Consider the following 17049-nt stretch of genomic DNA (forward strand, 5'->3'; position numbering starts at 1 on the left):
TCTCGCGAGTGAAAACTATACCTTACGTATTTGGTCTGAATTTTTGTATTTCTTTTTTTTACATGCAATCATCCCGGTTACCATGATAACCACCATGGCAACCGTGATGCAAGGGTTTCTGAACACCCACGAGCTGCAAGCAGAAAGTGCCGCTCACAGAGAGTCAATTATCTACGCTAAAAAAAAACACATTATGCAATCTGAGTGCTGTCAGCATAATACTGTTTGTTTTATCAGTCTACTGCAACAAATAAATCAAACTGCAACTATTGAAAAATGTAAAGAAGACACTATCAACTTTTTAGGATTAAAAAAAAAAGACAGCATCATGTATTCATCATTCATGTGGCATGCCAAATGACTCTCAAGTACTTTGGTATTTAGTGCTTTTTCAGCAGTGGGTAGTGGTGAATTGCTTTTTATAGGAAATCACATACCAGCACTCACAAAACTAAACAAACTTTTTTTTAAATCTGTTCTTTCTAGGGCTACAATTAACAATTATTTTAATAATCGATTAATCTGTGAACATTTTTTTCGATTAATCCGATTTTAAGAAACTTAAAAATGTCCATCTCTTTATTCAAAAACAGGACATTATTTCAAATTGACAGTGCAGAGAATACACAAACATAAATTATGATTCAGTTGCTGGTTTGGTCTGTAAAATGTCAGAAAATTGGCAAAAATTTTGATAACTTTTTTTTCCAAAGTGAAAGATTTTTGCAAATGTCATATTTTGTCAAAAGTCAAAGTCTGCTGTATTAATATAATAAATATAATTAATATTAACTTCTTTATTATTGTAATAATAATATTTACTGTTAAAAGGGAGTAATTATGAGGTTGTGGACAGTTAAACGAGGTCTCTAAAGGATTAATTGATTATACAAAAATGGAGGCTTTGTAAAGCGCTTTGGGCACTTGGATGGTGTAGATAAAGTGCTATATAAGTGCCGTCCGCTCACCATTTAAAGTACTGTATGAATACAATTTTGTTGAGTTGCTTTACACATTTAGCAGCAGATGCAAAAGTAGTCTTGTAAAATGTGCATATATTATTCTACTTATGGACATAACCTAATTGCAGGCATGTATTCTTATTGACATTGCATGCAGACTAGAATATAGTTTTGCATTTAAACTTGCTGCGTACGCCCTGCATGCTTGGTTTACATTCTTCAGTTAGCTACTTGGGACACACTAGCTAGATAAAACTCGCTCATTGTTTGAAATAAGTTGTCACTTCACTATCATCAACATCCCTATCAGAAAAGAAATATTAACAGAATGTCATTTCAGCTGGTGTTCCTACAAAAGAGAGAATAAAGCGAGAGCACCTCGTAAGTGTTCAGATTGAAAATGCCCTTTAAAAAAGGCCACAGATAAATTGTATGCATTGATTGCGAGTGTTAATTCACAAGGGGAGTAGATGTTTGCAAAATATGGCTTTCCTTTTCGGCCAGTATTCCACTCCCTGGTCACTCCCAAGTCCAACCTGTTCAACCTGTCTGCAACAGGTGAGTGCAGTCAAAGCAGCAACCTAGTGTGGGGTGAGCAGGATTGTCTCCATTATTGTTCCACTACTCAATGCCAGCACATAAAGTATTTGAATCTTATGTCTTACTGTATTCTGCCTTATTTTTTTAACAAAGCCTATGTAGGAGGATAGGAGGGGAAGGAGGAGGAGGAGGCCATGGAAGCGGCTAAAACAGAGGACATTGAGTCCCTGATGGAGGACATGGACTACATTCCTGGTCACTTCCACCTGGACCTAAACCTCAACTGTGATCTTGCTGGACCTTTGAAACTGAGACACCGAGACATTTACTTGAAACAGGAGAGTCTCAGGGGGGAGCTGGAGGCTGAAGCTGGATATTTACAGTATGCTGTTCGCAATCTTCTCGGTCTGCTGGCTTTTCACCTCAACCACCTTCAAACTGCAGAGGAAATATTCAGGTGATAATGTGCGCACAGGCGTTTTTTTTTTTTTATGTAGGCTACTTTGTATAATAAACTTTAAGTGGGTCACGTCTTTGAAGTATAGAAACTGGACCATCGCTGCTATGAAGTATGGATTGCTATCAGTATGTTTTGTCCATTTTTTTTTTTTCTTAACGTAACATTATCTTTATACCTCCAAGATATTAATTTCCATTTGCTAAGGCCAGCAGCAATATGGTAACCTGATAACAAGTCTACAGCCGTGCTGGCTTCCAGTTCACGGTGTAGCCCGCCTCTCGCCCGAAGATAGCTGGGATAGGCTCCGGCACGCCCGTGACCCTAGTGAGGAGAAGCGGTACAGAAAATGGATGGATGGAGTATATTTCATGTTATAAGCCACTGTAACATTTTGCACAGTTTTAACATTAGCATTGTGTTTGACACTCATTCACTGAGTATCAGCCAGCCAGTTCAAATGGACATTCGACTTCTAAAGCGTCAATAGCAGTGAATGAGTAAAATATACCCTGTTAAAAATGCCTGTGAATTCTACAGTTACCACAAACACCACGGTAAAATACTTTCAAGTGATTTTTCAGTAATTAACTACAGTTTCCATTGCATCATGGGATTTTACACAGAGACTTACTGTATTTTGCATGCAGCGCAATTGTGAAGTCGTGTACTCCCAGCATGCACTACGCCATAAAATGCTGAACTGTTGCCGTTATAAAGACGCGAATCATCAATGTTCATGAACGATAAGGATTAACGGAACATTGAACATGTGTGTTAATATTACCCGTAGTTGGTTGAATTTAAGTCTCGCGTTAACGCCACTTTCTTTTCATGAAACCCTGACTGTGGGTTGTGTGCAATAGAGTGGCATCCCACTCAGTTCTGTTGTGCTCCAGGGAAGCCAGAGTAAGTGTTACCTGGCCTCTTCTGCAAACTAAAAGCGTGCCTGTATACTGTGTAACTCATCCACGCCGCGATGAATAGAAACATTGATTTGACACTCTTGTTTTTATGCTATTATTGTACAATTTTCTGATGACCACCGTTATCGCTACCTCTAAACATATAGTTAAATATGTTCACTTTTGGATTTTGGAGACTTATTTCAAAGCATCGTTTTTCAAGACAGATGTGAGTTTGCTAATCCAAATGTAAAATATGACATTATTATTACATTATTACAAATGTAATAATTCATCGCTTGAGGTACTTTTCTCCACAAGTCTGTCAAACAGGAACGTGTCTCCTTTCATTGTAGTTTGGTAACTTAAACTTCAGTTATGAAATGGACACCACATACCTCACTATCAGGCAAGGACAATGAACTATTGTTTTATTATTAAAATGAAGTATTTTACATAATACAGTGCAGTCAAATTTTCACAATTGAATTTGGCACTCTCCTTTAACCCCATGTGTATCATGTATATTTCGGCCTTTCAGGGGCATTTGTAAAGAAGACCCAGGGAACCTCAACGCTTGGGCCAACCTTGGCTACGTGTACGACAAGCTGGGAAGAGAGCTGGATGCCGGGGAATGTGTGGAGAACGTGTCCCAACTGATGGGTTTAGACGCTGGCGAGACCACCAAGGAAGACAGCAGGCAAATGGCAGCCCGCTGCCTGGCAGAGCAGGCCTATGTTTACCCCTATGACGTGGAGCTGGAGAAAGAAGACGACTTGAGGGAGAGGCTGACTGCGGCGCTGATGCTGTTTAACAGAGCCCTGGACAACGGCGGTCAACTGGTGAGCTGGAAACATGGACGTGAGAATGTAATATGATTTGGTATATCCTAATGGATGGTAATACATCAGCCTTTTACTGTATGTAGTATTCCAACCTTTTTTGTCAGATTAGCAAAAAATATCTTTCTTTTACACCATTGCCTAATCGATTTTTGACCGCTAATCTTTTGAACAAGTAGCGGGCTTTTAACATGTCTTCATACTGAATTGAATTTCCCTCAAAGTCCAGTCAAATTCCTTTTCGAAGCCTAAATTTGCCTCAAACATAACTAAAATTAAGATCAAATGTATATATACCCTAGTCAGAGTTAACGTGCATTTCCATTTGGCGTGTGCCTGAGTTGAAAATGGCACAAGAAAGGGACAAAAACTCTGTTGTACAATCATTTATTTATTTATTTTTTACATTATGGCAAAAGGTTCCATGTCCAAAATTATTCGCTGTCATTACATTCAAATGTTCTTTTATGATTGTTAATAAGAATGCTAATAAGAATGCTCAGTGATTCTCAAAGTGTAGTACAAGTAACACAAATGGTACACGGGCTCTCGGTAGTGGTATGCAAAATGATTACTACTACCACTACTACGATTAACTACAATTCAGTTGTATTTAACTTTAAAGTACAATACATTTGCATTTAATCTTCTCAAACTGTTTGTTTTCACATTTGGGTATTTTTTTTTTTATTTAACGTCTATGTGCACTACGCTTTAATTGTTAATCATATTTCAGTTGTTTTTTATTTTCCAATATTTAAGCGCATTGCTAAAGTTCAAACTGTGCATAATGTTACAGTGTCTTAGAATAATTGTAAATGTACCTTTAAGGAAGAAAAGCTCTGTCTTCTTTTTGATGACCGACTACGCTACTGTATTTTAATGTTGGTCATGATGGTGGCACTTGGAGAGTATTTTTTCAGGTGCTACTTGATATAAAAAGTTTGAGAAACTCTGCTCTAGATTAAGTTAATTAAAAAATAAAAACATTTACATAATGAATATAATGTAATTAATATCTCAAACTTTTATGTATTTCACACAATAGTCTGTACTTTAATGCATAAAACACAAGCGAGAAATATTTTACAGACACACCAATTAGTTGTAACAATGTTTTTCAGATATCAGTGGAAGAAAAGCGAAGCTGGTACTTTAAGATGGCAACCATTTATGTCAGGTATATAACTAGCTATAACTAATTAAAACCATAATACATTTTCATTCATTAGAAGGAAGATTACTAGGGTAATGCTGTTTGCTCCTTTGTCCTCCCTGCAGACTGGACGACATCGTAAGGACCAAAGAGGATGCTGAATACTCCAGACTCTCTCAATATAATAAAGGGCTAAGGCTTCTCAGAGAAACACTTGAATCTGAGAAAACACAACAAAAAGGTCAACACAACTTATCATATTATACAGTATGTCTACGTGAGAACTAAATGGGGCTGTACAGAATGTACAAATATTGATTTTGTCTGCTCTAGTGGGTGATAACACGTCTTATTTAAGAATTCCCTTTTCTCGTTCCCAGCTCTCTCCTGGTGTTATGTTGGCATCATGCTGGAGAGACAGGATGAGTTCTCCACAGTGCCCATGTCGATACACGACTGTGGCTACTCTGCCACTGATCCTTTGTCCTGCTATGGAAATGTAAGTTTTACTCCACTCAAGTCAGAAAAATCCCCAAATTGGATCAACATGATCCAGCTCCGAAGAAATAAGATTCATAAAATCTATTTTGCAGGCCATAAAGTTGGCTAATGATGACGCATTCATCCTAAACCTCCTGGCCAAGCTGTTCTTTCTGCTGGGTAAACATGAGATGGCCACGGGGATCTGCAACATGGCTCTCAATGTGCTGCCCGATCCGGAGATCAATTGGCAGGCTTACTGCACCCTCGCCAAGGTACCCAACAATGCCGGTATCACACCACCCCAAACATTTTGTAATAGCCGACTAAATTAGATTATGCATGCATTTGGGCTGACATTTTTGATAGTATGAAATACAATCGTTTTACAGTATTATTGAAAAAGCAGTGGATGTTCGTACATGAAAAAATGTTGGGGTAACCATACACTGGCAGAACTACAGTACTCTTTTCTACTGTTGTACTAAACATCAAAAACAAGAAATAGTAATTATGACTTATTGTAAACCTTTAAACCTTAAAGCAGCTGCAATGAAAGTTTATCTGGGTTGTAGGCACACCACAATAACGTTTCCATGGTCACCCGTTCCTTGCTCGAATGATAATTTGCCCCAAACTCCAATATGAAAATTGTCAGATGTCAGCCAGACTCGCTGCGCGGTTTCCATGGCAACGTGGGCCCTCACTGCCAAATAGATAAGGTGGCCAGAAAGGGTCAATAGCCACACACACACACACACAAACAAAGCCACATCAACATTGTTCTGTGGGAAGACAAGCAGTACTTTGAGACAAATTTATTTATAAACACGTTTGAAAATAAATTTGGGTCAACAACAGATATGCAAATAGTTGCAGCGTGGCGAGACTACTACAGTGAGTGCACGAGTAGTATATAGAAATGTGACAACAAACTCGGACAAAAGAAATTGGCAGCATGTTGCAATGGAATTGGAAGTTAGTTGATGGCAAGAGGGAAGAAGCTGTTGGAATGTCTGCCAGTTCTAGTTTGCATAATATATCCTCTGTACCCAATTTAACATACACGTTGGAAATTTGCAAAGACTGACTCGAGGCAACTGGACACATGTAGTTTGTTGAAGACGTTTTGCTGGTGAATGACCAGGTAAATTCACCAGACACGCCTCGTAACAAAAACAAGCATATTGTGACCACCCTCAGGGGACGCGCACACCACAGACATACTGTAAATATGTAAATATGTAAGACTCCACACCTAAAATTTAGAACTTAAAAGATCTTCAACAAACAACAAGCGTTACGTTGCCTTAATTCAAGCTTTGCGAAATTGACCTAGATGACTAACAATCTAAACAGAATGGAAAGGAAGAAGAAAGAAAGCTTTTTTCCACTACAGCACCTTCTGTTGGATCGTGTAGGTCACTGTCTCACTTGCCCCTAATGCACATGCGTCTCTGTTGTACAATGTTTTACGTGTATTAACACTGGATCAAATGATATTTTGTTCACAATTTGACAAAATCCCAAATTAAGAAATTGTGATTCATCTAGATCAACACAACGCTTTACGTCAAGGACCTAGAAAAGGCCAAATGTGGAGAAGGCGGAGTCCCGGATAGACAAATGTTAAGCGAGGCCCAGAAAAACCTGGAAAAAGTCTTGGCTGTGTGTCCTTGCTTGAGGACTCACCTGGAGATGGCACAGGTAAGCCACAAAGTGCAACAAGAACTTTTTATGGCATCGTTTTTTTTCTTCATTAAATATCTTCTCCATTAGGTGTACTACTACATGGGGGTGGACGCACTCCAGGAAAGCTTTTTGGTGGACGAGGGCGCAATAAACAACGCCTTAGTGAGCCTGTCCCAGGCCCAACTGTATGAACTGGGAGACAGCTTGCCTGACCTCCACTTGCTCAAAGGACGCTGCCTCCTGTTGAAGTGCGAGGAACAAAACGCCACAGACTGCTTCAAATGCGCCCTGGACTTAGAGAGACCGACAAGTACCGATACCACGGCCCTGCGCTGCCTCCTACAGGCCTTACTGGCCGTGTTCATGCAGGGGGTTCATGACCCCAACCACGTTATAACCCAGATGGAACAGTGTTTGCAGAGGGCTGAGGAGAAGTACCCCGAAGATGTGGTGAAGGCTGAGCTGAGGTGTCTTTACAGGACGAACACTGCGGAGGTCACAGAGCTGTCTCGAGCTCTCATCAAGACGGGACGACTGGAACTGGTCAGAAGGCTCCTGCGGGCTGTGGCACCGAAACAAATAGCTAAGAAGAGAACCCTTACAAAATCTTTATCCTTTGCGTGATGCAAAAAATGCCATCCGACTCGTGACAAAGGAACTGCACGACTGCATTTGACATCGAGCAAGGCTGTACTGTAATCAAGTTCTGCTTCAACTAGATTTCTACACTGTGAAATTACTCTGACAAATAGTATGCTATTTCCGTCACACATTGCATCTAGTTTTAAGTCAATGTATTCAACAATTTGTGCATGTTGTCAACCCACTAGGCGGCACGGTGGCCGACTGGTTAGAGCGTCAGCCTCACAGTTCTGAGGTGCGGGGTTCAATCCCCGTCCCCGCCTGTGTGGAGTTTGCATGTTCTCCCCGTGCCTGTGTGGGTTTTCTCCGGGTACTCCGGTTTCCTCCAACATCCCAAAAACATGCATGAATTGGAGACTCTAAATTGCCCGTAGGCATGACTGTGAGTGCGAATGGTTGTTTGTTCCTATGTGCCCTGCGATTGGCTGGCAACCAGTTCAGGGTGTACCCCGCCTCCTGCCCGATGACAGCTGGGATAGGCTCCGGCACGCCCGCGACCCTAGTGAGGAGAAGCGGCTCAGAAAATGGATGGATGGATGGATGTCAACCCACTACTGTAAAATTAGGTGTTTGTTGCCAAGTACGTGGAATGTTGGCCAAAGAAATTCTATTTCCCTCGTAATGGATTTCAGGCATCCGGGTCAGGTTGAATCCAGCAAAGCTGAGAGAAAAGCAAAAACACTTTATGAGGAACTTTCTGCTCACATAAAAAAAAAAAAAACATTTATTATTATATTCTGCTAAGTTAGTCTACATATCTGTAACTACTTCAATTAATGTTATGATTACATTGCTTGAACAGGCTCAGAAAATGGATGGATGGAGGGATGCTTGGACAGGAGTTGGCAGATCATCTATGTTGGTCATTGTCCTTCACCATCAGGCAGGCACAACGGGAGGGATTTTACGGATCCTCTTTTGTGTTTGTTTTTTGCCAAAACCCAAGGAATACTTTCCAAAACGATTAAATTGCGATTTTATAAATAAAATAAAATTTACTCTATCCCTCATCACTGTCAGTGAAGCTGTGTTTACCATGACTTTGGTTGTTTGTGTCCAACTTCCTGTCCACTGTTTTTAATGTCAGCCCTTTTTTAAGAAAAAAAAAAAAAAGCTCAACTTACATGAGAAAAATGTTGAAATAATCATGGAAAAAATATGCTATGTACTGTACACCCTGTACCTTGAAATTCAGTATTTTAAGCCCAGAAAATTATTTGTGTAACTTTTGGAATTTTTTATTTCTATTTTTACTGTGCATTAGTTACTTTTTACATTTCCATCATTTGTTTTCATTACACTTATACTAATGATCAATATCAATATGATATACTTTGCATGTGTCCTTTTCAACTTAAATTTAAGGGAACAATTACATTTCTGTCAACCAATGTCAGTTCAGGTTGGAATTTGGTATTACATTGTGTTCCAGAAGAAACTATGATATTGAGATCATGGATTTGAGCCGTTACCGCAATGATTTTAGAGAAAACAAGTATTCATAATTCATCCATCCATTTTCCATCCCGTTTCTCCTCACTGGGGTCGCGGGCGTGCTGGAGCCGATCCCAGCTGACTTCAGGTGCAAGGCGTGGTACACCCTCAACTGGTCGCCAGACAATCGCAGGGCACAAAAACAACCAACCGTTTGCACTCACATTCACACCTATGGGCTATTTTAGGCCTTCAATTAACCTACCATCCCTGTTTTTGGGGATGTGGGAGGAAACCGGAGCGTATTCATAAGTAATATTACAAATTGCTCAGTGTTTGTAGTGCATACAATATAAACTCTTCCCTGCATTGCACATATTACAAGTTGATTAAAGTACGTGCAATGGATAATGTTCATATGTTTACTATACAAGAAAATACATTCTGTTTATCCTGTATCGAGGAGACAGTGTTATCTCTAAAATGTGTCTGGAAAATAAATAAAATCAGTGAGTTTCCCCATGAGTAACTTTAAGGGCGTTGGCGAGGCTAATATGTTACAGGTTTTTCAGGACGGACTATGTTGTGTGTCTAAGTAGTCCGACACGCCTGGACGACAAAACAATGGCTACTTGTCGAAATGCACATTGCTGTGATGTATTCAGGTTCTGCTGCATTTTTTAGCCACCTCTTAATTGGACAAGAGCGTCGGAGAGCCTCATACTCTTTTCAAGCTTTACCCCGCGATAAGACGCAAGCTCGACCAGGTAGGAAATATTTGTATTTCTGATGATGTTTCTTTGCCATGTCGTTCCCCGGTGTAGCTTAAAGCTTGAGGGTCACAGATCAAACCCTTGACACACTTGGGGACTTTTCCAATGAATTTTCTTTGCTTCTGCAGTCAACTCAACAAAAGCTCTTCATTTATGTCAACACATTACACATGTAATAAGTGTCGATGATGAATGTGCAGTGGTGAAATACTGCAGAGAGAAAATTAATATTTGGCAGAAGTTGCAAGTATTGCTGATTAAACAATGTTAGTCTAACAAACATTTCCATATCCGAGGAGTAGCAGACTCTTATTTCTGCTCTCTCATGTTACATTATTCTTTACACCAAGAGCGCAGTAGAAACACACTTGGGTTTGAAAATGTTATCTCAATTCAAGGATCTATCCAATGTATGATTGAATGTGTGCAACTTCTGACATGTGTTTATTTACTGATTGACTTCTTGTCTTCTTTGATCCTTCAGCATGTCTCCAAAACAGACTTTGACAGAATGGAACACTGGCCTCCTTGATTGCTGTCAAGACAAAGGCTCTTGTAAGAACTAGTCTTTATTATAATCGCGGCTGGGTGTTAAGCACAAAGGAAGCTTTATGAATATTAATTAAGGTTTGTGTTATTGAGTTAGACTTTGTACATGTTGCAATGACACAATTTTATGCTGCCCAGAAAGTTTACTGCTGCTGACAGGACAGAGTTGCACGTTCTTTTGTGTTTGTGTGTGACTTTTCAATAAAGATCTACTCCTTTGTTCTTGTCGGAGAACACACTTAACCAACTATGTTGATTGTTTTCCTTTTCTTTTTTTTTTTTTTTTTTTTTTTTTTAACTGTTAAAAGTTTGGAAGACTACCTTACTTACATTGCTTGCACAAAATGTGTTGTGTAAACAAACACAAGCTAGATGAGATTTAATCATACCATATGACGAGTGCTGTGTTGATAGGTTTCATGAAAACCAAATCTCCATGTCTTTCAGGCTGCTACGGTTTCTTTTGCTGCCCTTGTCTGGCCTGCTCAGTTGCGGGAAAATTTGGAGAGAACCGATGTCTCCCACTGTGTGACATATTCAGCCCTGCTATCTTGACAGCTTTTGGGATTCCCCTGTTTGCACCTCCTGCAGCTTTGTCTCTCAGAGTGGGCATTCGCAATAGATATGGTGTCAAGGTATTATGCATAATGTTTGATATTCCATAATGGCATTCTAGTTACAACTGTAGTATTTTTAAAGGAGACATTTATTGATTTATACAATTTAAAACAGCTGCCAAGTGTCTTCATAACATTTTTTGTTGTTGCTGTTATTATTAGCCCTACTGCTGTGAGACAGTTCGGCGGCAGTGTTGGCGAGTCGCTAACTACATGTAACGACAGTTACAACATTGATGTAATTGTAATCCCTTACATTATTGGGGGGAAAAAAAAGTGTAATTTAATTACTTGCTTTTGGAACATTTGAAAAATAGCAGCGAAAGCTCCTTCAAAAGCTGAGGCTTGTGATTGGCTCTCTGGTCATGTGGCATTCTGCTGGCGTCTGAAACATGACCTTTTTTCAAATATGACCTTAAAGCGCCACCTTGTGACGCAATCTATTAGTTTGTCTGAGATTTTGGAAAGGTCAGACTCAGTTAACACTCTTGAATACAAAAATGGTCATTGACTTTTATGGAACATTCATTATCTGGTTTGTCATATAAAGTGATATTGTCTAAATTGTGCACATTTACCATACGGTCAACATGGTATCATGTTCTCCGCTTGCTGTACACATATACAGTATACAGTATGTATATTTAGGTATGTACAGGGCAACAAACGTTTTATTATATATTTAAATGTCATCATGTTTTGTTATCAGTTTAATATTTGTGGAAAGTACAAAGAACAAATGGGTTCTTTACAGAAATAGAATAAAGTGGTGTAATCCACATTTTGGAGGAAACATCCAAAGGTCCAGTTAATGCATTCATTCAACAATAAGAAAAGTATTCCAAATGTAATTAGTTGTATTAGTTTGGGAAAGTATTGAAATAGCTACACTATGATAAAGGTTTCAACAAGGTAACTTGTAATTGTAACAAGGTACATTTCCAAAATAATCTTCCCAACATTGTGAAAGGCGTAGCTATTTTCTTATCAAAACTACCTGCCTAATTTTCTATGTAATTACGTATTACTGCAAGAACTTTTACAATTACAGTACAAAGAAATGCATTTTTTGATTATTTTTAAATCACTAATAATAGCACTTGTTGTTCACAGGGCTCCATGTGTAAAGACATCCTGTCCTCGTGTTTCTGCATGTGGTGCACCTGGTGTCAAATGCACCGTGAACTGAAGTTTCGCAAGAAAAATCCCACCGTCATCAATATGCAACCTGCACCGCTCTAATAGTTTCTTGAACCCTACCAAATGCAGTCATTTCCTATTTAGTTTGTTTTAATGGCTTCTGTGACGAGGTTGCGGCTGAAGACTACACGGAGGAGCATTATGGTTACATTAACCAGGTGAGAAAAATTATTGACAAAAAATAAATAAATCCTTCACCACAGTGGGGACAATGATGTCATATCATTCAGAGCCACAGTGGAATCCTCTTGTTCTTTAAAAATACCTTGACGACGCTGGCGTTCAGGTCTTAAATCAACAGTCTTGAATCAATTATTGTCCAGTTGGTGCCTGGGCTCTGAAATCTGTCAGTAAAAACATTTTAACTTTGCTAAAGTAATAACTTACAAAGTACAAACAAGCACCAGGACATTTGCTGTGATAAATTTAGCTGTAGTTCTACACTTAAGAGACCACACTCAAGGTTTCTGATAATAATCAATAGCAAGATTTGGTAGCTGTTGTAATATTGGGGCATTACTTGATGCAGCATTTCATACTGTTACTCACAATATCAGGACAAATAATACTTGCTTGGTCTTCCTGTCATGATTCTGCAATTAAAAATAATAATAAGAATAATGTTTTTAATAAATCAAAGTCTTTCTTCACCACATGGGGAGTTCAGCAAGGCTTGGTTATCTGGAACTGATTTTTATTTTTTCAGCTAATGGCCATTTCTAATTTTATTGTTTGACTGCATATGTATTCAACCATAATTATGCATATTGGAAGTCAAAAGACCAACTCCAACCACAATAAAAACTAAGATGGAACCTACTGGTTCAATGTAAAGCATTGTGGCATCATGTTTTTATTCAAATGAATTGTGTTTTAAAGAAAAGTTCTCAAGAGTGAGTTTGAATTGTGTGCAAAGTTGTGGGACACGAGCGAGAATAATGAAGGAAATTACAGCAAGCTTACAAAGGACTGCTTGATTAGGAGATAAATGAACACACACAAAGCATCGTCGTATGCTAATGTGAGACGTGGATGTTTCCCGCGCCCTTTTCATGGCTACACTAGGATCAATAAATGGGGCAGATGCCCGCTTCTCTCTCTGGCTCTTCCTCTTCCAATCTTCTTCCTGTTTCCTGCTTCCTCAACACTACAACCTATAACTCCCAGAGCACGCGAGACCTTTTTGTTTTCTTCCTTTTTGTTCAGAATCTTTGCTTGCAATCTTTCTAAGAAACCTACTTGCAATTCAACGCACCCGGCTGTCAAACTCCTGAAGTTTTTCAGACGATACCACAGTCATCGGCCTCATCAAAGACGGCGACGAGTCTGCGTATCGACAGAAAGTGGAGCGGCTGGAGAATTGGTGCTGCTGACACAACCTGGAGCTGAACACGCTCAAGACGGTAGAGATGATCGTGGACTTCAGGAGGCATCCTTCACCACAGCTGCCCCTCAGGCTGTCCAACTGCTCTATGTCAACCGTCGAGACCTCTCTCAGGACCTGAAGTGGGAGGCCAACATCAACTCCATCCTCAAAAAGGCCCAGCAGAGGATGTACTTCCTGTGGCTTCTGAGGAAGCACGGCCTGCCAAAGGAGCTGTTGAGGGTGTGCTACACAGCGGTCATCGAATCAGTCCTGTGTTCTCTTCCATCACAGTCTGGTTTGGTGCTGCCATAAAAAAGGACAAACTTCCCCTACCCACCCTTGAGGACTTGCACGCTGCCAGAACGTGCAAAATCCTCTTGGACCTTCCCTCAGGTAGGTGCTATCGATCAATGCAAACTAAAAGAAGCAGACATTCCAACAGCGTCTTCCCTCTTGCCATTAAATTGCTAGAGGCTAAGTTTTTATGTCTCAGAAGTATTTATTGGCAAAATGGCTGTCAATTGTCATACTAGAGCGGCTCCAACTACCGGAGACAAGTTCCTTGTGTGGGTTTGACATACTTGGCAAATAAAGAGGATTCTGATTCTGATTCTTCTACAAGCCGCTACCTTCCTTTCGCCATCTTGCGAGCCTGTAACCAGTTCTCCCCGTCTCCTGCTAGTCGACAAAACCATCAGGCAGTCAACACACAAACGTTACTGGAACATTTACAAAAATTCCCACCTTAATTATAAAGTTGGCTTATCGTAGTGGGGTTTAAGAGAAGGAAAGAGCTTTCTCAAGTCCCAAACACTTAAGCCCGAGTTTAAAGATCATCTGGAGATGTGATACTCTGTCCTTTAAATGTTCACTCAAAGGTTTCAAAAGGTTTGTTTCACCAAAAATTGGAGCTGCAGCTTTTTGCCCGGGATTCATGTTTGGTTATGGTACATCATGAAAATCACCTGATTCCCTACCCTTATCACTCAATCAGCATCCACAGTCTACCCTACCCTCAGGACATTTAACAGATGTATACGTCACTGATCGTACTTTTCATGTACTTTAGGGCTAAGGGGTGTGACATACATGCCACAACGATTCCCCAGCGCTAACTCGGTTGGTTACCTGTAGATAAAAATATGTTGCGAGCGGAATGTAGCTCAATGTAATGAAAAGTATCAAGTATAAAGTATGTTGCATAAAAAGTAGTAGTTTGTACTACTGATGGGCGTGTGTGTGTGTGTGTGAGTGAGCGAGTGACTGAGTAAGTGCATATATATGTCGGTGTGTAATCGAAAATAGAATTTGACATGTGCGTATGGTGCACTTAGCTTATGAAGAAAGGAGGCAAGTACAGATATGCAGGGTGTGTTTGTGTTTGAAGGTGTGGAGTATCATGAGTTGATAGGATGATGGGATATCTCATCTTTTATCTGACAGATTTGATCCACAAGTAACCGATCCTGTTGGACACGTATGGCATGTCTGACCTTTCGTTTCAAGTCTTAGTACAGTTTAGTTGGAAAAAGATGCAGTATGTATTCACCACAAACATTTAAGACAACGGCATTCGTGCGTGAATTATGGATGCTTGCATCATTTTGTACATCGCTGGCCTGGCTTTTATATTCATTTAATTCAGTAGTGTTTATTTAGATGTGGTTAGACATGCACAAGTTAAAGTTGTTGCATGTGGTGTAATGGTTGTAAACACCTTTTTTCTTGAGTAATCATTATGACATTGCAAAACGGGTAAAGCTAGAACGAACCGCAGGATTGCAGAATAAAAACCTAAATCCATCTCACGGGGGCACCATAGCTATATCCATCCATCCAGCCATCCATTCTTTGAATCGGAATCATCTTTATTTGCCAGGTATGTCAAAAACACAAGGACTTTGTCTCCGGTAGTTGGAGCCGCTCTACTACAACAACAGACAGTCAATTGACAGAGAATACTTTTGAGACATAAAGACGTCACCAGCCAATTGCAGAGCACATATACACAAACAACCATTGACAATCACATTTACATCCAGACTATTTAGAGTCTTCAATTATCATACAAAATCATTATCATATAATAATGCTAGGTTCTACGGGCAGGATGCACAACCCCAATTCCAATGAAGTTGGGACGTTGTGTTAAACATAAATAAAAACAAAATACAATGATTTGCAAATCATGTTCAACCTATATTTAATTGAATACACTACAAAGACAAGGTATTTAATGTTCAAACTGATCAACTTTATTGTTCATAGTAAATAACTTAGAATTTTATGGCTGCAACACGTTCCAAAAAAGTTGGGACAGGTTCATGTTTACCACTGTGTTACATCAGCTTTTCTTTTAACAACATTCAATAAATGTTTGGGAATTGAGGACACTAATTGTTGAAGCTTCGTAGGTGGAATTCTTTCCCATTCTTGCTTGATGTACAGCTTCAGCTGTTCAACAACCCGGGGTCTCCGTTGTCGTATTTTACGCTTCATAATGCGCCACACATTTTCAATGGGAGACAGGTCTGGACTACAGGCAGTCCAGTCCAGCACTCTTACTACGAAGCCACGCTGTTGTAACACGTGCAGAATGTGGTTTGGCATTGTCTTGCTGAAATAAGCAGGGGCGTCCATGAAAAAGACGTTGCTTGGATGGCAGCATATGTTTCTCCAAAACCTGTATGTACCTTTCAGCATTAATGGTGCCTTCACAGATGTGTAAGTTACCCATGCTATTGGCACTAACACAGCCCCATACCATCACAGATGCTGGCTTTTGAACTTTACGTCCATAAAAGTCCAGATGGTTCTTTTCCTCTTTGGCCCGGAGGACACGACGTCCATAATTTCCAAAAACAATTTGAAATGTGGACTCATCGGACCACAGAACACTTTTCCACTTTGCATCAGTCCATCGGAGATGAGCTCGGGCGCAGAGAAGCCGGCGGCGTTTCTGGGTGTTGCTGATAAATGGCTTTTGCTTTGCATAGTAGAGTTTCAAGTTGCACTTACGGATGTAGCGCCGAACTGTATTTACTGACATTGGTTTTCTGAAGTGTTCCTGAGCCTATGTGGGGATATCCTTTACACATTGATGTCGGTTTTTGATGCAGTGCCGCCTGACGAATCGAAGGTCACGGGCATTCAATGTTGGTTTTCGGCCTTGCCGCTTACATGCAGTGATTTCTCCAGATTCTCTGAACCTTTTGATATTATGGACTGTAGATGATGAAATCCCTAAATTCCTTGCAATTGTACGTTGAGGAACATTGTCCTTAAACTGTTCGACTATTTTCTCACGCACTTGCTCACAAAGAGGTGAACGTCACCCCATTTTTGCTTGTGAATGAATGTAATTCAGGCGGCACGGTGGCCGACTGGTTAGAGCGTCAGCCTCACAGTTCTGAGGACCCGGGTTCATTCCCCGG

At 40.0% G+C, this 17049-nt stretch overlaps 2 protein-coding genes across 4 annotated transcripts; both read left to right on the forward strand.

Annotated features, from left to right (window-relative positions):
- Positions 1-1524: 1524 nt before the first annotated feature.
- ttc22 (tetratricopeptide repeat domain 22) lies at positions 1525-9635 on the forward strand. 3 transcript variants are annotated; one of them, XM_061779006.1, is made up of 9 exons: positions 1525-1553; positions 1656-1959; positions 3406-3706; positions 4831-4886; positions 4988-5103; positions 5243-5361; positions 5456-5617; positions 6897-7049; positions 7122-9635. In XM_061779006.1, the coding sequence occupies exons 2-9, from the start codon at positions 1697-1699 to the stop codon at positions 7656-7658; spliced, it is 1707 nt and encodes a 568-aa protein (XP_061634990.1). In that variant the 5' UTR covers positions 1525-1553; positions 1656-1696; the 3' UTR covers positions 7659-9635. The 3 variants fall into 3 exon arrangements, with proteins under 3 accessions (XP_061634990.1, XP_061634989.1, XP_061634991.1); XM_061779007.1 differs by lacking the exon at positions 1525-1553 and adding an exon at positions 3221-3273 and having other exon boundaries at positions 1836-1959; XM_061779005.1 differs by lacking the exon at positions 1525-1553 and having other exon boundaries at positions 1566-1959.
- A 101-nt stretch (positions 9636-9736) lies between these two features.
- On the forward strand, positions 9737-13086 carry LOC133480647 (cornifelin-like). Its single transcript, XM_061779014.1, has 4 exons — positions 9737-9877; positions 10368-10438; positions 10880-11067; positions 12163-13086. The coding sequence occupies exons 2-4, from the start codon at positions 10369-10371 to the stop codon at positions 12289-12291; spliced, it is 387 nt and encodes a 128-aa protein (XP_061634998.1). The 5' UTR covers positions 9737-9877; position 10368; the 3' UTR covers positions 12292-13086.
- Positions 13087-17049: the final 3963 nt, after the last annotated feature.

Source organism: Phyllopteryx taeniolatus, chromosome 7, assembly GCF_024500385.1.
Source record: "Phyllopteryx taeniolatus isolate TA_2022b chromosome 7, UOR_Ptae_1.2, whole genome shotgun sequence".
NCBI lineage: Eukaryota > Metazoa > Chordata > Actinopteri > Syngnathiformes > Syngnathidae > Phyllopteryx > Phyllopteryx taeniolatus.